We start from the raw sequence: 22,794 nt of genomic DNA on the forward strand, positions 1-22,794 counted from the left end.
AGCGCCCGCCCCCCCAGGTAATTCTTAAGGCTCCTGCTTGAGCGGCTATGGTTTCACAGAACCTGCCTCCTTGACCACAGATCCAAGGATGGACCAGCAGATCTGTGGGTATGCAGACTTGGCTGCACTGTCCATCAAGTTGTTTCTGTAGCTGCAAGATTTAAAACTCAGGAGCTGTTGGCAGCCAAGTTTACAATGAGTGTTATGGACTGAATAGTGTGCCCCGCCTCAAAATTCATAGGTTGAAGGCCCAAGCCCCCATGTAACTGTATTTGAAGATGGAACCTTTAAGGAGGTAACTAAGGTTAAATGGGGTCAGAAGGGTGGGGCCCTAACCCAATAAGACTGGTGTCCTTATGAGGAAGAGACACCAGGGATGCAGAATAAAGGCCACGTGAGAGTGCTGGCTACAAGCCAAAGAACAGAACCCTCACCAGAAGCCGTGCTTGGGCTTCCAGCCTCCACAACTGTGAGGAATAAGTGTCTGCTGTTTAAGCTGCTGCTTTGTGGTATGCTGTTATGGCACACCTGAGCAGACTACAAGGAGCAGAAAGCACACACACCGGAGGATTCTGGTTGCATTTAGGTATCTTTAAAGCCCAACAATATTCTCATGTTGGTTGCAAACTTTAGGATCCTTACAATAATCTCCTGTGAGTTTAAGTGAATTCAAATTGGGTCTCTTTCATTTGCAACTAAATGAAAGAGCTTCTGAATAGCTGGAGGTTTACCCCCCACCCCGGTCCAAGCACACAAAATTTTAAAACCATTTTAGAAGGGAACCTGAGATACATTTCATCTCTGCCTTTTATAAGAAGATATTTTGTCTTAAAAAAAAATTATCCCAGGTTTTCCATTATGAGTATTCCAAAGATATTCTATGATATGGCTGGAGTTATTAGGAAATCTGAGGTCTACACCTCTCTTTGCTGTTGGCCTCACCACTCTGGGCCTATTTCCTTTCTACAACAAGTTATTTCTGCTAATCACAAAAATTCTGATACCGCCAATGACTGATCTCACTACGCTGAAAGTTAAGTCACCGCACTGCTCAGGATGACTCCCCATCTGCAAAATGAGTGTTTCTTCCAGGACTAACATTCTACGTGTTCCAGGATTACTACCTAACCAGGTCTCTCGGGGTCCTGTGCCATGCTCTCCCCTTTGGTATTGCCGCGTCCTGCTTATGTGGTTTGCCTTTTCTAGTCTGGCTCCTTGTTGGGCTCTTTCAGCTGCTGTGTGCTATCTGTCCAGCCCCCGAGTCTCACACAGGTCAGGTACTCTATGGGGTATGAGCTCACAGGGCCTGGGCGGCTCTCGTAGGCAAGTGCAGAGACTCACTGGGAGAGTGACCCCTGGGCTGCCTAGAGGCCTTCTCAGCTTATTTGTTCCCCCAAAAGGCATCAAAGGATCAAAGGGAGAAGTCTGACAGCAAACATCAGGTTTTTTCACATCTTTGCTTACCTTTGGTGGATCACAAGGTGGGGGAAAGAGGCCAAAAGACTGACCAGCTATGAGAATCAGTCTTCTCCAAAATCCAGCAGGCTTTCCCCCTTATTTATGTTTTTAAATATAAGCAAGCTCCTTGGTGGTTAAAACAGAACCTATCTTACGTGTCACTAATCTTTTGGTCACCAGTAACCGATCTCTGCTACAGAAATCTAACGGAATAAAGCGCAGTGCTGCACCCCATCTTATTTGGTCTACTTCCTTTATGGTTACACCTGCTAGTGACCTTGTTTATTCCAGATGAAAGATGAAAAGTGAATGAAGGTGAATTATCACAGCTGATTTTCAGATATTCTCTGCCTTGTGCATGATACACAACAGAATTACCCCTGGTTCCCTCTAACAATTTAAACTTGGAAACAATATAAACATGACAAAACTTGGAAACCATTCTCCTCAACACCGAATAGCAAGAAATAGGACACAGGTCAGCAAGGAAGATGGCGATGAGGGTTGGAAAATAGGGTTAAGAGAATTAAGTCGAGTTTTGAAACTTCCTTCATGCCTTCTGGATTTGTCTCAGCCAGCCTTGGAATAAACACCTGGAAAGAAATTGAAAACGACGGTTCTCGCAATTCCCTTCTGAACCACCTGCCTTACAGAGGCGTTTATCAGCCCTGCGGCACACACGTGGGTAAGATCATAAACACCACCCCAGGCTAGACTGCGCTGTACCAGCATTTTCCATCATAACCAGCTTCAAGCCTGTTCTAAAAATGTTTATTCTATTGGACTCCACTGGCTACTTTTTGTACTGACCCCAAAGGTAACTAACTCAGGAACCCAGGAAAACAATGCAAGTAACAGATGCTAAAGGGAGAGCAACAATACTAGTGAAATGCTAAAGAAATCATCTCTGAGACTATTTTATAAAGAATAGTGATGACCGTGGAAGATACTGATTTACCCATTTAATAGGTTTCCAAAACCCAAACCAAATAAAACACAACCACACCAAATCTAAATTACAACACTTTATTGCAGCATCGGCAAAGGTCAGATTTCTGAAGCTGGTGAAGATCGGGCAGCATTTCCATGTGAAATGTTACAACTTTACAAGTTTTGTTTCTTATTTAATTCTACATGCAGAAACTGAAACATGGTAAAAGAAAAAATGCAAAATAGCTAGAAAAAAAGATGTAATCAAGTTGTAGCATACAGATGTGCTCTTCAACTAAATTTACTATGCCTATCGGAAAGCAAACGAAAGACAACTATCCTAATAAATTAACAGATTGCCAGAAACAGACTAAGAATGCTCATTTCTACTTAGTGGGGGGAAAACAAAACAAAACAAAAGAAAAACAAAAGCAAAATAAAAGCTCTACTGTTTCCATACTTTGTTTAGAGACAGAGGCTGTAAACCCATGAAGGTCAACAAAATCTCCGGATCCCCTTCTCGCTGTCCTTCGTCCATCTTCTGTGACATCTGCCTGGTTCGCTGTCTGTTTTCAATGATACTTACAATGGGCTCAACTATCCCTGTTCTTAGGCTGGTGTCAGACTCCCCTAAGCCATCTGGGTACATGCTTTGTACACTAATCGTCTTCACATTTTCTTTTTACCCTAGTAGGCAATGTTACATTACTGACTCTGATGGGTAAAACTGATTTTTCTCCCTCATCCCTTGTTCCTCTTGAAACAAATTCCTAAACAAAAGCCTTCCTGGTGGATTATCTGGTATTTGGATATCTTTCATCATTTTGTTGTCCTGCATGTAAGTTTTCACTAGAAGATTTTACTGCTTGCTCTATACTTTGCTACTATAGTCCTGGAGCCCCCAAATGTATCTTCTTCCAACTTGGGATGTTCAATTCAGAGACACTGTAACTCAAATCAAGTTTAAACTCAAGTTCATTTCCCCCATACCATTACCATTACAATCGTTTCTTCTTCGGCTCAATCATCTCACTGACGCTCTTCTTGGTGTAACTGCTCAGGAATCAAGTCAACCATCTCATTTTTGACTGCATTCTCAAGAGAAGATGAACCCTCGCGTGATTTCCATTACAAAAGGCCTTTTCTGCCTTATCTGGAAGCGTCGGCTTGTTCCGGTGTTGGCAGAGGCTGCTGTTTCTGCCTCATGGCCCCAGCCTGTCCCAGGTTTAGATTCGCAACTCTCTAGACCGACATGCTGAGATGTGTCCACTGCTCTCATTCAATTGCTGGAGGACTCCACTATCCACAACATCAGATACAGGACCTAATGAAATGACACGTGCTGCTGGATCAACGTCTCCTAGAGGCACAAACAGGGCAATGTTAAAGAACCAGGACTGAGGACGACCCTCCAGCAAGAAAAGGCCCCTAAAAAAGGCCCCAGCCACTATTCTCTGATGTCTGCAGACAAGTCAGTGCTTTTTAAAGAGCACACAAACTCCTACTGAACTAAGAAACAACAGGGGGCGGAGGGGCACTAAAAAGAGCAATTCTGATGCTGATCAGAAGGGGGTGGTCCCAGTAGCTCTCCTGTTAACTACTTTCTAAGATGCTGAAAATTCATGGTTTGTGTCATGGCTGAACGGTGTACCCTCCAAATTCACATGTTGAAGTCTAACCGCAGTACCTCAGAATGTGACCTTATTTGAAGACAGGGTCACTGCAGATATAATTTGTTAAGATGAGGCCAGATTGGTGTAGGATGGGCCCCTGATCCAGTGTGACTGTGTCCTCGTAACAGGAGGAAACCCAGACACAAACATCCTGGGAGAACGCCACGTGACGATGAAGACATGGGTCAGACGGTGCTGTGGAAGCCTGGGGATGCCAAAGATTGCTGGCAAAGCACAGAAGCCAGGAGGGAGCCTGGAGCGGATTCTCCTCTCAGCCTCAGAAGGAACCAACCCGGCCCTGACCCTGGATTTCGGCCTCCAGAAGTGTGAGGCAAACCGTTCTGTTGTTTAAGTCACAAAGTTTATCATGCTTTCTTTTGACAGCTCTAGCAAACTCATACAGGTTGTCTCTCACAAGGCAAGTTGCATTAGCAAGAAACTTTCAAAGAATAAAATGCAAATACGGAAAAGTCTATCTTCAGCTGGATACATCCGTTAAGTCGTGCAGAACTGAACTGAATGGGAAAAGGTCAGTAGAAGTATTCTCTGAGAGAAAGAAACAGTCTCTCCCCTGATGTCAAGACAAAGCAATGGTCTAAAACAGAATACTTTAGATAAACGCAATGAATGACAGGAAAAGCGTTCACAGTCTTTGATAAATAAGACACACTTATTATAACCCCTTGCTACTCAGAGTGTGGTCCACACTCCAGCAGCTTTGACATCGCCTGGGAGCTTGTTAGAAACTAATCAGAACCAGCAGTTTAACAAGAGTCAGGATGGTTAAAATAGGTATTTTAAAGTTTGAGGAGCGCTGGTATAATCCACACAAATTTATAGCATATAAACCATATTAGTATTAACACTTGCCAAAGATGCTGAGTTTCACAGTTTATTCAACACTCACAGGGTAGAAAGCAACCCTGTCCTGCACTACAGAACACCTTGGTAATTGTATTACTTAGAGTGCTACTGCCATTTTAACTCATTATAAGCAAATGCTTACTCCTTCTTAGAGCATTCCTGCCCAGGGAGAAGGACTGAAATTTTAACTTACAGCCCTATTTCAATCCTGATTATAAAATATAAAAATCATTATAATTAATGTCTGGGAGCCTTATCAAAATCTACAAGTAATAAAAACTTAAAACTGCTTTAATAACCAGTTTCCAAGTAAATTTCCCTTTATCTGACATATAATGTCAACAATTTAATATCTTTTTAAAAAAAGTACTAGCCAAGTTAAGAGTCAAATTGAAAACAGTTTCTCAGACCTCACTCACAGAACCCCCCTCTGCCTCTTCCTACAGGACTTCAGCACGCAGACACCCAAGGACCACGGCTCTAGACGCACAGGTTCCTATTGAGTCTGGCCCAGCGTTAAAAATAGAAGAAAATAAAGAGGAGCCAAACTACCAAAAGACACCACCCATCACCTAACGTTCTTCCACGTGACTACATTTCTTCACTTAAGTTTAAAAAATAGCAAAGAACATTTGGTACTTGAAAGGCTTCAAAAACTCACTTTTACACATTTGCTTGTTCCTCTACAATGTTCATCTGAACCTGCATTTTAAGAGCACTGGCTTTGAGAAGACTATAAAACCATAAGACTTTACAGAGGGCCATTTTCAAGAGTGTTGGACAAGTTAGGATTTCTTTTTCCCAAGTCATTATTTGAGGAAGAGATTTAAAATAGGTAAAGCCAAGTAGCTCAAGAGGTGGGAGTCTCACAAAATCAGGAAAACAAAAGGGAATGAGGGTGCTAGGGAGCATAACACAGGGAGAAAGTTTGTTAAATGACTAAGCATAGATTTTTTTTGAAGTCCCTCTGTCCATTCAACAAATATTTACTGGGCATCTACTATGTGCCAGGCACCAAGAGATATAACGGAAAGCAAGACAAGGCTTCATGTCTGCCCTGAGTCTTCAATCTCCTGGGGGATGGAGACAAGCTAGCAGGTGACGAAGCACAACAAGGTCTGGGAAAGCACAGTGAGTCAGGGCAGCAAGGTCAGGCTCCCGAGTTTCAAGGGGAGACCTGACGGAGGAGCAGGAGTCATCCGGGGAAGAGCCCAAAAGGGTTCCAAACAGAGGGAGGCAAAAAAGGGCATAACTAGAAGAGCTAAAAGGCCAGCTGGGTGGAAGTAGGGGAAAAAATAGCAAGAGGTAAAGCCAGTAAGGGGAGTGCACCCCCATCATGCAGGGTTGTGTTAACCAACTGAGGAGCTGGGACTTTTATCCCACAAGCCACGAGGAGCCACTGAAGGGTTTAAGCACAAGAGCTCACTCCTGGTCAGACGGCAGGTTTGCACTTGAGAAAGAACACTGTGGGGAGAGCAGAGAGGATGCATTGGAAGGGGTTGAAATTGGAGACTGAGAAGCATATCTGGAGGCTGCAGGCAGTAATCCAGATGAGAGGTGACAGTAGCTTGATCTAGGATCTCCATGGCGGAGATGGAATAAACAGGGCCAGTGTGAGAAAGCCATTTACCAGTAGAATCAGGGTATTTGTTAATTAACTACACAGAGAGACTGATGCAGAGGAAGAGTCAAAAACAAAACCTCCTTTTCTAGTTTGGACAACTGCGAGGGCAGAGCTTCCGTTCACTGGGCTAGAGAACAGAGGAGGGGAGAGGATGGGGCGGGGATACGCTGAAGTTGAAGTTCCCGGGAGACGTCTAGGTGGTTGTTCAGAAGACAGCAGGTGCACGGTCAGAAACCAGAGTGGAGGCTTGGGCTGGAGACCTGGCTGGTAATGGAGCCACAGGAGGGGACACCTGCGAGAGCGCTCGGCGTAAGTGAGGAGGGGCCAAGGACCAGCCTGAGGGGCACGGGTGTTTCCAGGAGGAGGCAAGGCCACCCCGGAGTCAGGAGACAAGCAGAGGAGGCAGACAGTGAAGAAGACCAGGAAGGGCAGCAGAGCCGCAGAGGTCACGGGAAGAGAGTGTGCTGACAGAAGAGGGGGGCCCATGTGCAGAGCGCTCCAAGACAGCCACCCAGATGGCTGAACGGAGCACTGAGGCGGCCGGGCCAAGGCCAAGGTGTCAGGGAAGGGGCAGGGAGGCAGATGCACAGTGAGTGTGAGGTGAGAGAGAGCCAGCGTGGCCAGTTCCAAGTCTGGCTGCCTGCAGGGCTGGAGGGAGGGAAGGAAATCAGAAAGGTAACAAAGAACTTTGAAAAACGACTAACTGGTAGCAAACTAAGAAAGGCACATCTCTGTGTTCATATACACAACTACAGCAGCATGTTTAAGCTGATACACCTGCTTTCCCATATTTTATTCCACACTCCTTGAGAAATGCTTGGTGCTTAGACTCTCCATCAATGATTTTTTAAATAAATACATGACTAGGGAAGAATTAGCTGTCAAGTACCTGGACCTGGTTTCTCAACTGGACTATAACCCTTAGAGTAAAGGCTCTGTCTTCTACTTCTGAATTTTCCATAGTGCAGGACTGAACCCATGGAAGGTGCTGGATGAAATGTAAGCTGAGGGGAGCAAATCCTACTGCAAATAGTAATTATGTAGCAAATGTCACATTTATTGATTCTGTAAAGTCACGCAAACATTGAAAAATTAGGAAACGATGCTACTGTTACAATACCTAAACTGAGAAAGGATTAGGAATTAATAGAAACAATGCTGTTCAGAGATGTTAGGCTGCAATATGGCCGGTGAAGTTGATGAAAAATGTCAAGATAAGAAAGAGGAAGCAGACATTACCAAGAACACAAAGGTATATATTTAAAGCTACTCTAAGAAAATGTAAAAGGAGAAAACTAAAATTTCCATGGCCTCTTTCTTAACTTAGCCAGTTCCACGTCTTAGCACAATAAAAGGTATTATTAAAGGACTTTAATGAAGGTTGGGTAATTTAAAATAACCTAATATCTTATGCCTATTGTACATCATTTGTAACGTACATTTCTAAAAAAAAAAAATTACACTCAATAGCTGTTAAAAAACAGATCCCTAAACTGTCAATGACAAACCAATTTCCTAAACTGCAATTTGATTAGAGTTGTCTGAACATGTAGTTCAAAGAAAAATGTTACCAGGAACACGAATATACTTAGTGAGTGAAGACACAGGCTGGAACATCTGTGCTTTCTCCAATGCTACTAACTCTCCTCAGTGGACCATTTCTCTACCCCAGCACTCTTTTCTACACCTGCTCGCCTGTCTCCAACAACAAGGTGACAACATTTGAGGGCTGCTGTAGAGCCTCAGTCTAAATACCCCAAGGAAGACCAGTAAGAGCACAAAGCCTATGTCACTTTTGATAATAACCCAAACACAAGACAGAAAACAAAGTTGATAGGTACGGGTCTTTAGATCAGATCCCAGCAACACTTTCAACAACTTTAAAAACAAGATGAGTGAGGTCTTAGGCAATATCTTCTATATGAAATACCTTCCAGAGTTTTAATTATTTCACATTAAGCAACTCAAGTTTAAGAAGAACTGGCATAGATCCCAGCAGGATATTTTATAATTTAAAAACAAACAAACAAAATACCTCAAAACAAACTCAATCTGCATGACTGAAAGTCTAGTAACAGGTTTTGAGTTTTTGTAAACACTATGATTACATAACACTGGCTTGAGAGATTCTAACAAAAAGCCTGTGACTTCTCTCAAACTAATCTGTAACTAGTCCTCAAAAGAGGAAACTAAAAAATCCGAAGAAGCCCACTCAGAAAAAGTGAAAGCCAAGATTGGTGTGGCTGAAATTAAGATTAAAAAACAAACAAACAATTTTATAAATAGGTTTTCTTTACTCAAATATCTACAACTCAAACACTTTTCTATTTTGCTAGTCATTGGGCCTTGATCATTAGGTATAATCCACAACTATCTAATTTGCTCACATGGACACCATGAAAAATAGCTAAGGCAGAAATAAGAGAGACCGTCCTACCTCCCACCAGTCTTAAAGATTAGATCTGCATTAGGCGCTCCCTTTGGATGTTGGTAACGAGGCCGCCGCTCCCGATTGGTGTTTGCTGGAGCCGGCCGCTGGGCAAGAGACTGCAGCATTTCTGGAATTAGGAGCAAAACAGAAAAGGCATTTAACGTTGGTAAATGTACTCCCAAGAAGCAAATAAAACCCTACGGAGATCAAGTTTATTAGTCCTGTCAGGTAGCTGACTAAAGAAAAATAACCATTATATGGACTAAAATGATTAATAAGTACAAGAAGAGCAATCAAGAGAGGAGACATGCTCTTGAGTATCATTTAACATCCAAAGCTCCCTTTACAGTCAATGTGGCCACGACGTTAAGTGTCCTGAGGCAGTGAAACAGCGTAAGAAGCAGTTTAGTACAACAGCTATCAGCACGGTGTTTGGAGCCAGATAATATTAGCTCAAATCCCAGCTCTGCCACATACTAGCTATGCGACTTTTGGTTCAGTTTCCCTAAATGTAAAATGGGAATAATAATAAGCACTTATCTCATAGAACTGTTGTGAGGATTAAGTGATTTGATAAAGTACATAAGTGTCCGGCCACAGTAAGCACTTACACTGAGTGTTATCTACCATTATTTATTATTAAGAACATTGGGTATCAACTGAACTGGAAGAGAAGATTCTAGAAGTGGGATTTAAAGATAGAAACCTGGGACTTCCCTGGCGGTGCAGTGGTTAAGACTCCACGCTTCCACTGTAGGAGGCACAGGTTTGATCCCTGGTCGGGGAACTAAGACCCCACATGCCACGAAGCGTGGCCAAAAAAAAAAATTAATTGATAACAAAAAAAGATAGAAAACCAACTATTTATTTATACAACAATCTCTTGCACAAAAAGCAGTCGGTGAGTATAGCACTATACAGACAGCCATGTTATGGCTCTAAAATCTGGATGCCAGGGGAATGACAAAAGGCTGACTTATGAAGTGTCAGTGGACTCTATATGTAAAGTTCCAGTTAATCCAAGTGTGCTGGGTATGTCTCTATAAAACTGGAATCCTAACTTGATGCCCGCAAATCTGAAGGAATAGAGGGTCCTCGAGACCAGCATTCTCAAGTAGACAAAAGAAATGACATTTGTTGAATAATAATTTGCTCACAGTTGACTGGCAGCATGAGGCAATTAAAACTTGGTACTATATCACTTGCAAACATAGCTCTAACAGTATAGAACCTAACTGAATTATGGGGGAAGCAAAATATGACGAAAATTACATTAGTGTTACTTTACAAAATAAGTGAGAGAAAAATGAAGACAGAATGGAATATAAAAAACAATCAACTTCTCAGGCTAAATATATACAAACATGACATGAAAAGGTGCAGAATAAAAGCTTTGATGTTCTGTACTTTAAAAGCTCAAATTTCCACTTCCATCCTGAAAAAGATTTGATACCTTGATAATCTTCTTGTTCTTGCCGTTCATTGATATCTAGTGTGAGCTTTTTCATTCTCATCCTCTCTTCCTGTTCTGCCTGTTGCTGGTTCCAATGATTTGCAGCAAGTTGGGAAGACATGGGTACATTAAGGATCTTAAACTGAGAAAAAAAAATAATAAAGAAATCACAAATGGCTTGAGAAAATCAAAGAAAAAAAGATTTCAAATAAATTAGTAAGTAGAATTAAATGAGTTTAGAAAAATAATAATCTTTCCTTCCTTAATAAGTCAATAAAGACAGCATCATCTAAGAACGTAAACAGACAACAGTGTTACTCTACTAGAGACAAACCCATTAGGGCTGGATGGGAAGTGGAAGGCCATCAAGTTCAACCTCCATCAAGTTCAACCTTTTCTGCACCCTGTTTGGGAGCACACATCTAAGCAACAGGGGATCATTTTCCACTGTACAGACCCTATTACATATGGCTAACTATCAGAAGAGGTTTTATACAGAAAGCTGTAATCTGCACCCTTTTCATTTCTACCCTCTGGAATCAGTTCTGCCCTCCTGAACTATACAGTCTAGTCCGCGTTCAGGCTTAACAGACCTTCATATTCCAAAGATAGCTGTGACACCGGAAAAGAGAAAAAGTTAATCAACTGACCAATAAGATCTATTTCTCTATTATGGGGGAGAGTTCTTATCTACGGAATGGTTTGTTTTTAGCAGGATGTCCCTGTTTCAGGACTGTTAACAAGGACTGAACTATAATAAATATATTGTGCATTTGTTTAAAACAATCAAAAAGTTCTTTAAAACATTACATAATGGCTCTATTACATTAAAACTTTTGCTTTAATGATCAAAACATTTTATTTCATTATTCTAATTCATAGACATTTAGATATAGAAAGAAACTATCAACAGTATTATCCTTTCTTTTCAACTACTTACTTCATTGGTGCAAATTTTTCTTTTCCTACTGACTACAGAAGAAAGTTATTTCTGGGCACAAATCTGGTGCACAAAGAGATCTTTCACTTAAAAACTAAAGATTCCTATAAAGCTACACATTTCACATTTCTAAAAAAACCATTGCACCAGAAGGGCCAACACCCAAAAGTCAAATAAAGAAATAAAAATCAGAACAAAATATACTTTCTTTTTCAGACCACAAAATAACAGTGATGTTTCTTCAAATAATGTTCCTAAAATTGAACATTTTCCAAAATTCCAAATAATGTTTATGAGTTGAAAATTTACTTAATAACCAAGTACTCTGAGCTCTCATTTCATATTTGCTAACATTTTAAAAATAAAGTTCAATAAAAATGTTTCCTTAAACAAAATTTCACATTTTAAGAAATAAGGACTTCACTCCTCATTCTGAAGCTATATAGGTTACACACTATATAATCTATCCACTTTGAACCAAAAATATTTCTTCTAAAACACAGACATATGGTCCTATGTTGACCCATACAATTTAGAATTCCGGACAGCTGAAATGAATTTACCTTTCAAAGCTCCAAAGTTTCTGAAGGTAGGTTTTAATTTTATGCCTACACGTTCTGAAAAGATCAAATGGGGTGTGCAAATTCACAGGTATACTGAATTTTCATGTGTGCCTCAGAAAAGGGAGGGACGAATGAAGAAAACTGATTATTTACTGTTGTGTAATTTGATTTTCACAGAAAGATATTCCTAAGGCTCCTTTTAAATAAGAAAAATCAAGGCTCAAGAAGTGTGCCAATGTAGTACAAATGTTCAGGAGCTGTACGGGAATAGGAACCAAGGCCTACCGAACTGATGTTGCCACGTACTGCCCTTCACAATTAAAAAAAAAAAACACAACTTCCTTTTTGTGCCAAGAAATCTGGTGATGAGGGGAGAGCGAGGGAGTGGAAAGGGGAAGCTGAGAGGTTTTAAAGAAAAAGAAAATGAATCAGACCTAAAATGTGATGACTGAAATAGAAAAGTCTACTCAGAGTACTAAGTCATTCCTAGAAAAGAAAAAAGCAAAAACTCTGGGCTTTGAAAATCCTGGTAACCATGGTGAACTAGCAGTTCCAAGTGCTGAGAAGAGCAATTTTACAAAGATCTCACTCCAACACCAAGTTTAGGGTCTTGATCAAAAACAAACCCTTATTTTTCTAGGGACTGGGTGGAGGATGAGGGAAAGGGGAAATGTGAGGGCTCATCTCTGGCCTGAGGGTGAGAAAGCGGGGGAAATTTCCTAAAAACTTGATAACCCTAGAACCTGCGACGGAGGAAAGTCCTATTGACTAGAAAGGAATTAGGAAGACAGTGTCTGAAAAAGATACAGCAGTGCTCGGAATCGAAGTCAAAGTTAACTATTTAAACATGACTCATGATGGAAACCCTGTTCCCAGCCCTCCATTCTGTGATCCTAACTGGTATTCAGTTTTCATATCTCAAGATTTATTTGCAGTATAGCAAAATAATGGTATACTGTACAACTTTGATCTTTTGAGTAACAAGAAATTACCTGACCAAAGCAGAGATAAAAAATTAAGGTAGGCATCATCTCCTGGAGGCTGTGCTAGGAGGGAGGAAACAGAACATCCCTGCCCTCACAGAGAACACCTCATTCCAGGTCTTCTCCGGTCACCCCCGCAGCAGCTGTCTCCCTCTCGTAGCCTCCTCCCCACCCGGTCTCTTCTATCCTCTTATCTTGCTTTATCTTCCAACACAGCACTGTCTCCAACCTGACATTACTTCTTTATTGCTGCCTCTCAATACTGGAATGAAAGCTCCCAAGAGAGGAGGGACTTGGTTGACTCCTGCATTTCTGCACATGGAACAGTACCTGGTATGTGGCAAGTCAACAATAAGTATCTGTTAAATTACTATTTAAATGAATGGGGGAGCCAGGTGCTGAACTTGTCTGTGATAAGCTGTGGTAGCCACTGTATTTCATAGACACTTCCATTAATTATAAGATGTACCATTATTTTACATACCACTAAAACAGAAAAAAATGCTGTCAATTATCCCAAGAGTGCACCAACTCTAAGAGGTGGCTTGCCTTCAGAAATATTAAAGTGTGGAATTTTTTTTTACAGAACTGGTAATATATGATGTATCCTAGAGTTGTGTCTGAGAGCCAGGCTCTATTTTCTTCAGGGCACTTTTCACTATCTGCAAATATATTATGCTGTCTCTCTCCCTCATCTGGGTTGTGCATTCACGAGGCCAGGGGCTGCATCTTGTTCATCACTGTAGCCTCACACTTAGGATGGTATTTGGCACATAGTAGACAATATTTGATGAGTGAATGTATGAATCAAAGTGATAGCTTAGTAGTTGGGGAAATGATTTTGAGGGCCATCTGTGCGATAAGGGAAAGAAGGAAGAGGTAATTTAAGGAGAATGGAGGAGAAGGATTAGGGGTCAGAAAACAATGATTTTTGTTTTTTTCCCAAGAGAAATCTTGGCAAGTCAGCATTTTCTTGAGATTATCTGCCCTCACCCTCCTTTCCTTTCCCACCCTGAGCTTACACATGAAACCCTTCTACTGAAAGTCAAGGTATTTATATCTTCTAACAAATACATATGATTTAAATTTTATTTTATTTATCTGGCTGCGTCGGGTCTTCGTTGCGGCATGCAGGATCTTCGTTGAGGCATGCAGGATCTTTCGTTGTGGCACACAGGCTTCTCTCTAGTCGTGGCATACGGATTTTTTCTCTTCTCTAGTTGTGGCGCACAGGCTCCAGGGCTCGTGGGCTCTGTAGTTGTGGCGTTAGGGCTCCAGAGCACATGGGCTCTGTAGTTTGCAGCACGCAGGCTCTCTAGTTGAGGCGCTCGGGCTTAGTTGCTCCGCAGCATGTGGGATCTTAGTTCCCCGACCAGGGATCGAACACGCGTCCCCTGCACTGCAAGGCAGATTCTTTACCTCTGGACCACCAGGGAAGTCCCTATCACTGAATACTTTAAATGTTTCCAGTCTTTCCCCTTGTAAGCAAAAGATAATTTAGAACCTATAAAACAAAGTTACTGCTTACACTTGATAACTAACAACCAACTGTGAATACAGGGTGGACAGATTCTTACCTGCTGTTTATTGCCTTTTCTGGTTAACATGACAAATGGCATCGTATCTGCAGACTCTGTCTCTCCCTCCCCACCACCGAGTGGGGGCCCTTTCCTCAGCTGGCTTTTGAGATGCAAGGGAATGGCAACATCAAGTTGGTGCACTTTAACAGATTCGCCACTTCGTTGCTTAAAGACAGAAATGAAAAAATGTAAATAACCCAATACACTGCAAACAATTCCTTCAGTGCTATATTTCTTAGAGCAAACACTAGGGCCAAGTCGTCTTTCTGAAACCACAGAGCCATCCCCCACCTCCAAACCCTTACACACGCCTTGGAAGAACCATATGATTTGGCTCCTACTGATGGCTCCAGCCTCTCCCAAGCTCAAACAATGCTGTAGGTTCTACTGTTTCCCTGTTCCTTGAGTGCACTTGTCATGGCACACATGTTCCTCTGTAGTTATCATAGGCCATATGTTCACACTCATGGCACACATGTTCACACTCATTCACACTCATGGCACACATGTTCCTCTGTAGTTATCATAGGCCATAACTGCCTGCTTATCCATGAGACGTCCCACCTGACTGATGGGGTTCATCACTGAACCCTTTCCCTGGCATTCTGTGGTGGTGCTTCACACACAGCAGGTGCCCAATTAATATTTAAGAGTGAATGGAATCAATTAATGTTCAGATTAACTTCTTGCTTATTAATATCAATTACTTTTAGCATTCACACTGGATTTATCAACCAATTATTTAAACAACCCTTCACCAATGACTTACATGTTAGGCTTGGAGATACTAATATTAAAAAGATAGTCTCTACCCTCAAAGAGCTCATAAACTTGTTTAGTAAGAGAGAGAAATAAATTAATTACGATTCATCTGGGTTGTATATAATGTGTGTTGGGGATGGAGTGACCACACAGGCCTAGCTGAGAGTGGGTGGGTGCTGAGATTTCACAAAGGGTCGAACGAAAATGGGACATTTGAGAACATTAAGACTTCACATGACTTCTTCCAAGCAGATGGTAAAAGAGCAATTTGGGGGATATGGAGGGAATTTAGGCAGGGGAAGAATAGGTGCAAAAGCAAGGATGTGAAACAGCAGGTGCATTTAGGGAACTGCAAATAATTTTCTAAGTCTGATGAATGGAGCACGAATGAGAAAAGAGCGGAACATGACTCTTCAAAGCTAAGAAGGTAATGCCAAAAGGCCATGAAGGTGTTAAAACTGCTTAACTGCTATGTAAATAGTCTCTTGATATAGGTGCCATATATGCAAGAGACTTGCAAATCAAGCAAAATGGTAATAAAGGTGTAAGGTTTTATTGTTCTGTTTTGTTTTTTTTGCGGTACGCAGGCCTCTCACTGCTGTGGCCTCTCCCGTTGCGGAGCACAGGCTCCGGATGTGCAGGCTCAGCGGCCACGGCTCATGGGCCCAGCCGCTCTGTGGCATGTGGGATCTTCCCGGACCGGGGCGCGAACCCGTGTCCCCTGCATCAGCAGGCGGACTCTCAACCACTGCGCCACCAGGGAAGCCTGGTTTTATTGTTTTGATTTCTAAGTTCCAATTTCTTAGAATTTGCTTAAAGTTCTCCCAGGTTCATAAGATTTATCAAGACTTTTTATCAATACTTAAAATTTGAAAGAATCATGTTAGATGAATCTTGATTTGTAAATTACCTTTCTTTCCTGATTACAAAATTAACATGCTCTTTTCATAAACTATTTCAATACAAAAATATATTACCGGGCTTCCCTGGTGGCGCAGTGGTTAAGAATCCACCTGCCAGGCAGGGGAAAATGGGTTCGAGCCCTGGTCTGGGAAGATCACACATGCCGCAGAGCAAATAAGCCTGTGCACCACAACTACAGAGCCTGCGCTCTAGAGCCCGCAAGCCACAGCTACTGAGCCTGCGTGCCGAAACTACTGAAGCCCGCACGCCTACAGCCAGTGCTCCACAACGAGAAGCCACTGCAATGAGAAGCCCACGCACCGCAACGAAGAGTAGCCCCCGCTCACTGCAACTAAAGAAAGCCTGTGCACAGCAAAGACCTAACACAGCGAAAACTAAATTAATTAATTAAAAAAAAAAATATATATATATATATATATTACCAAGTACGTCCATACCAATCCCTCCAGTTACCTCCCTCAGCCCGACTCCTATTAACAATGGGTCATGTCCTTCCAGATTTTTTTCTTGCATATATATACATATATAAACATATACTACATACACATATAAACAGGAGCAACCATGATGCATATTATTCTATACTAAACATACATGTTTTTCTTCTTTTTGATTCAATATCTTGGGCATCTAGTTGAATATATACAGAGCTAATTATAGGGGTGTGTCTTATTTATTTTATTGGTCCTCTATTGATAGACAGCTTAGACTTTTTTTTCTATTACAATGTCACATCTTTGTGACATTATATTTAACTTCATGCACTTGAGAGACTATTATTAAGGGTACATTTTTAGATCAAATGGCATGCCCATCTGACAGGTTTACCAAATTTTCTCTAAAAAACAATGGACTCATTTACCCTTACCACATATAGATGTTTGCCCACACTTAACCACAATAGATACGGTCACTTTTTAAATCTTAATATCTGATGATCTGATAAAAAGGCCCTTCTTAGTTTGCTTATCTTTTGATTGTCAGTGAGCTTTAGCACGATTTTGTATATTCTTTTCAACAACAACAAAATGAGTCATTCATCTTTTCTCATTAGTTTGTATGATCTCTTTGGTATAGTAGAGATACTGACTTGTGTTGTGTCGGCTATAGACTCCCCCCGCCCCCCCCCCCCGTTTGTTATTTCTTAAAGGTTTTTATGGCATTCTGTGCTAGAAAGTAATGCAACAAATGGTTGATAAGAGACTACACCACTCACTACCCTTTCACCTTAAGCAAGTTTTTTTGTCTTTCCAAGCCTATTTCTTTAAGTGAAACATGGGAATATGAACAGCATCAACAGCACTGTATGAAGAATAAATGTAAAGTCTTAATGCAGTGCTCAACAGTCTTCACAATGATTAAGATTTTTTGAGAGATTTGCAATTAATTCTGGTGTGGAAATAAAACAGAAATCCAGCTTTATTTTTATTGACCATTTGTTGAATACACCATTTTCCCTCAACTGATGTGAAATGTTAACTTCATCATGATTAAACTGCCATGTTCTGAGGTCTATTCTGGACTCTCCTCTGTTTGATTAATCTATCTATTCCTGCAACAACCTATAACTGTATGTATATCTTGTATCTCAACTCACCCTTCATTTTCTACAAGTCTCCTAGCTTTTCTGTTTGTTCTTACAGATGCTTTTAGGAATAATTTTGTTAAGTTCACGCTGCATTCATGTCCCTGTTCTTCTCTCCCCCAACCCCTACCCCATCCCCAAAGGCCCCCCGTGGGACAGAATTAGGACTGCATGAAATTTAAGGATCTGATTCATGAAGAGTCAATGTCTTCACGATACTGCATCTTCCTATGATTTTTAGCAAAAGGAAGACATCTGTACAACTGTTTGTTTGGGGTATTTGATAATGATTTAAAATCAGTGCCTAACAGAGGATGACGTTTTCTCCAGTACATAAACACAAATGCAAAAATGTGAATTCAAAGTTTCCTCCTCTCTGATCACATCCTCACATCCTTCCAGATCACTTCTTCAAGAGTGCTCAATAAGCAACGATCACTGGACCACATCAAAAGCTCCCATTCCTCTGACTTCCTCAGCTTTTCTACCTTATTTCTAAATGTTGGGCTCCTCAGGGAGGAGGAGGGAGCTGAACCTGAACCTGCTCCTCTTCTGTCTCCACACTCTACATCTGGGTGAGTCAGTTATTGCCATGGCTTTAAATATGCTCTAACAACCGCTCCGTTTGTGTTTCTCTTCTGATTTCCAGACATTCCCACCGACACCTCACAGGCTCCTCAAACTTAACAAGTGGAACTTGGGCTCACTCTCCCGTTTCCTGTCAGAGACCAGCCAGTGGCCTCAAAGCTAAAAGACTTGAGTGTCGTCTTTGACTCCTTGGGCCCCACACACCGCTTATCTAATCAAGCACCAAATAAATCCAGTTCATTCTACCTCCTAAACAGCTTTCAAATCCAGACTTCTGTCCGTGTGCCCTGCCACTCCCCTAGACAGATGGCCATCATCTCTCACCTGGGTTACCACCACAGCCTTCTAACCACCCCCCTGGTTAGTCTCCCTGCTTTCAGTCCTATTCCAGTCTAAACCAGCTCCTTAAAGGACCAGGCCACTCCCAATTACCTGTTCTCATGCTGTGATCCACCCACAGACCGTGTTCTATTAATACTGGCCTTTTTTAAGTTTTTCAAACACAAGTTCTTTTCTGCTTCAGGACCTCTGACACACTGTTTTCACGTTACCCTAATTTTTCACCCAGATGACTCCTCTGTACCTGTCTTGTCTAAAAGTCATGCTCTCAGAGACGCTTTCTCTGATCATCTTATCTAAAGAAGGCCCTTCCTTTACTCTCTACCAAAGCGTCCTTTTAGTTCCTTAGCACTTATAATTTGAAATTACATATTTGTGGTTAAGTATCTACCTCCCCCATAAAAGTACATTCCCTGAGAGCAGGAACCAGGTCTGTTTTTATTTACTACTTTATACTAAGCCTGAACAGTGCTAGTCACACAGTAGGCCCAATAAATACTTGCTAGACGAATGAATGAGTAAATCGCTACTGACTCATGTAAGATAGGAAAAACTTCTTTAAGGAGTAAACTGTTTACTACCTCGTCAAAGGGATTATAATGATTATGTTTTATTTGATGATATGTGCTCCTAAATGACATGAATATGAGGTTTGTTTCATAAAGTAAGAGTTTTCTAGATGTATGAAGAAATCTTAATATACGTAGGAAGAAGCAAATTGGCCTGTACTGCTAATTTATACATTATCATAGCTTCTGACCTTACTATCATCAATGAAAGTAAAATCCAGTATTTCTTCTCTAAAGGATTATTCCATCGGCATCTACTCCATAACATCCTCTATCTTAAAAATAACCCTCCTGTTTTAACTCTGACCGTCTCTAGCTACATCCCCATTTCTTTTCCCTTTCTAGAAAACGTCTCAAGTCAGCTCTACCTGTATCCAGTATTTTCACTTCCTCCTTTTCCGTTTCCCACTGAGCCCACACTCCATGGGGCTTTCACCTACCATTCCAACAAAAGCCCTCTTCTCAAGTCACCAAAGGTTGAAACAATAGCTATATATAGGGCTGAAGTAAACAGTCCATGGGATTTTCCCTCTAACTACAGAAAAACATAATTACCTAAATCACTGGGAAGATGGAGCTTTTTATAAAATCTAGTATCTTAATATCATGAATACATTAAATAATGAACATTTGTTTAAATATCAAATGACCAATTTCCTCTAGATATTTATATACAAGTTATTCAAATTATAAATCAAAGTTAAGAATTTACTAAATTAAATTTCCCCAAATATTTATCTTCTGCAGTTTGACTCCTAAACAAACTGCAAGTGAAGTGTTTTAGAAATAGAGATATGACTTCAGAGAGAAAAGGCGGAGGGTGATACAATGAAGTCACTCTGTTCCAAGTATTATTACATTTTTTCCATCTATTTTCAAAGAAATGTGGCAAATCAGGATGTGGGATGCCAGAAGTATCGGCAGCTTCAAACTGTCTAACTTAGAAAGAGCTGCTGCAGAAGTAAATGTTTAGGTAGGAAACACAATCAAATGTGCTGCAGTATTTTGTACTGAATACTTTGGATAAGAGCAACAGTTAATACCTGAAGATTTTCTAGCATCATTTTATCCAGAGCTTGAATGAAGTCCTCATCTTCTACACAAGGTACATGTTTGAGTCCACCTCCTTTAATCATTACCTCCTTATAAAAACAGAATAGAAGCAAGAATTCAGACCAGAAATTCTAACTGTAATGTTTTGTATGGCAGAACCTTTTGTATTGATAACTTTTTCAACATAACTCAAGGAATGAGTGAGCAATATAACATTATTATATATTCAAAGAACTTGTTAATAAAGAAAAGTATTTAGATAGGAAAACAACTTAAAAATGAATTTCCAAAGAAACATTATTTCAATTATCACAAAAAACTAAAACTTCAGTGGCTAAAATTGAAATACTACGAAAATAATGCACAATTTCAAAAAGTGAATTTTCAGCCATACGTACAGTATTTTCTTCATCAGTTTCATTCTCCTTATTTGAATCCGTGAGGTAATCTGTATTCTCTTCCTCTTCTTCCTCCCCTTCATCGTCATCATTATCAGAACCCTCCTGAAATTAACATTTATAGAAGATTAAAACATTTTGAAAAACATTACTACTTTTACATGCCTTAAAAAGATGTTAAAATTTCTGTATAATTGTTTATTATTCTCTGGTTTCAGCCTTTTATGCAGTCTGCCTAGAATGGTAGGGCGAAGTCAGCTGGCAACATGTACTACATACCAGTAGCTGAAAACCCATTTCACATTTTCCACTGATCTAATAATACAAAGATCCTTTGTAGAAACTCTTCCTTCAATTCCACAAGGAACGAGTTTCCTGAACCTTTTGTTATTTTTCTCCTCCCTAACTTGAGACTGATTTTCTCATAGTAGTTCTTTAATACCCATCTAACTCTGCAATGAAAACTGATAATTCAAATTTAACATTGTTACCATTTGAAAGCAATGACACTACATTTTATAAAAGCACCTCACTGTATAAAGCACCTCAGTTTAGAAAGTGCTCTCACAGCATTTTGTTTGCTCTACCTAATTCTGAAGAAGAATGGATAAGCTTTATGGTCCTCATTTTTATATGTGAAAAAACTAAGGCTCAGAAAAGTTAAGTGGCTTGCCCAAGGACACGTGCTTTATTAAGCAGAGGAGATAGACATTCTGACTCCCCTTGCTGGTGGCTTTCAAGTACTACATCTCTCCATCCTCTCCTGTCAGTTCCCCCAGCATCCTTTTCTCTCAGCCAAAATTCCTTTCAAACGGAAGATTGGGCAGAACTCCAGTGAATTTTCAAAGAGGCACAAAAAAACCAAAACTATAACCATAACCAAAACCAAAAAAACCCCAACCACACAGGGGCAGCATTCCATCTGAGTATCCTTCCAACACAATTCACTCCCACTCTGTTCCATAAAAGTTTTTTTTAAAAGACTACACTAAACCCAGCTGCTTCTCGTTGTGCCAAGAGAAATAAAGTGAATGAGAAATAATTCCTAAGAGAAAACAAATGATTTAAATTTGTTATAACACTTCTAGTATACACAGAAATTGATTTTAAAAATCCAAACAGTGCATTATTACTTATATAGAGACATTTGAAAACTTTTAGAATTTCTGAAGTGCAAATAGTTGAGGAAAATACAGAAAGGCATTAACTTTTTTTTCAAATGCATTAACCTTTTTTGACATAATTCTATAATTCAAATTTAAATTTGCAATAGAAATGCTCTTAAATTGGCCCTTGGAAAAAATTAATCATTTCTTCAACACTTGAAAGATGCTTCCTATTCAAAAACTAAGCTAAAACGCATTAACTCTTTTCTTTCACCATTTTTTATATTGCTCAGGCAAAATAAAACCGATTAACTTTTGAAATTAAAATGCTGAACAAGAAATCTCCCTGTCCTAATCCCATGGTCATAATAACCTGTGAGGTGAGGAAGTCAACAGATCACATGAGCTGGTAAGGAAAGCAGGTGGTCAGCACAGCACAAGTCAAACTGTCCAAGTTCAAATGCTGGCTTGCTACGACCTGGGGCAAATAATAAACGTATCTGTGCCTTATTTATCACCTAATTCATAGGGTGCCAAGAGAAATGGTAATATGAACACAATGACCATGCTCAATAAATATTATTGCTATTACAATAATAAATCTTGTACTTTCTCTAAAATGCTGCAGAAAATTAGAATTTTAGCAGCAGAACATTTACTTCATCTTTAAAGTTACTTTTAATTTACCCAGCTGATACTGAGAAGAAAATATTCTGGTTGTTACGTGCTAAGAATAACTTCAAAAGGCCATATGGAGCTTGGAAGAGTTGTGGACCAAGATGGAAAGGAAGAGTACAACTTTCCTGAAGAGTTCCACTCCAGCCCTGTTCTTTCTCAGTCGAGGCAAATATTTACAGAATATCCTACATTGTTCTTACTACTTTATAATCGACCCATCTTCTCTCTTTAAAAATGTGGGCTTCCCTGGTGGCGCAGTGGTTGAGAGTCCGCCTGCCGATGCAGGGGACACG

At 40.5% G+C, this 22,794-nt stretch overlaps 1 protein-coding gene across 4 annotated transcripts in view; it reads right to left on the minus strand.

The window, feature by feature from the left end:
* The window catches only part of UPF2 (UPF2 regulator of nonsense mediated mRNA decay), a 211,336-nt gene that overhangs the window by 111,062 nt on the left and 77,480 nt on the right, over positions 1–22,794 (minus strand). For 2 of the 4 annotated variants that reach the window (XM_060006040.1, XM_060006039.1), the window contains exons 17-21: positions 20,718–20,822; positions 20,310–20,408; positions 14,497–14,664; positions 10,434–10,575; positions 8,987–9,107 (exon numbers count right to left, since the gene is read on the minus strand). In XM_060006040.1, coding sequence (XP_059862023.1) covers positions 8,987–9,107; positions 10,434–10,575; positions 14,497–14,664; positions 20,310–20,408; positions 20,718–20,822 — 635 coding nt within the window. Of the gene's footprint in view, positions 1–2,479; positions 3,749–8,982; positions 9,108–10,433; positions 10,576–14,496; positions 14,665–20,309; positions 20,409–20,717; positions 20,823–22,794 lie in introns of those variants that run through there. The other 2 variants (XM_060006041.1, XM_060006042.1) reach the window with 2 other exon arrangements.

Source organism: Delphinus delphis, chromosome 2 (assembly GCF_949987515.2).
Source record: "Delphinus delphis chromosome 2, mDelDel1.2, whole genome shotgun sequence".
Lineage (NCBI taxonomy): Eukaryota > Metazoa > Chordata > Mammalia > Artiodactyla > Delphinidae > Delphinus > Delphinus delphis.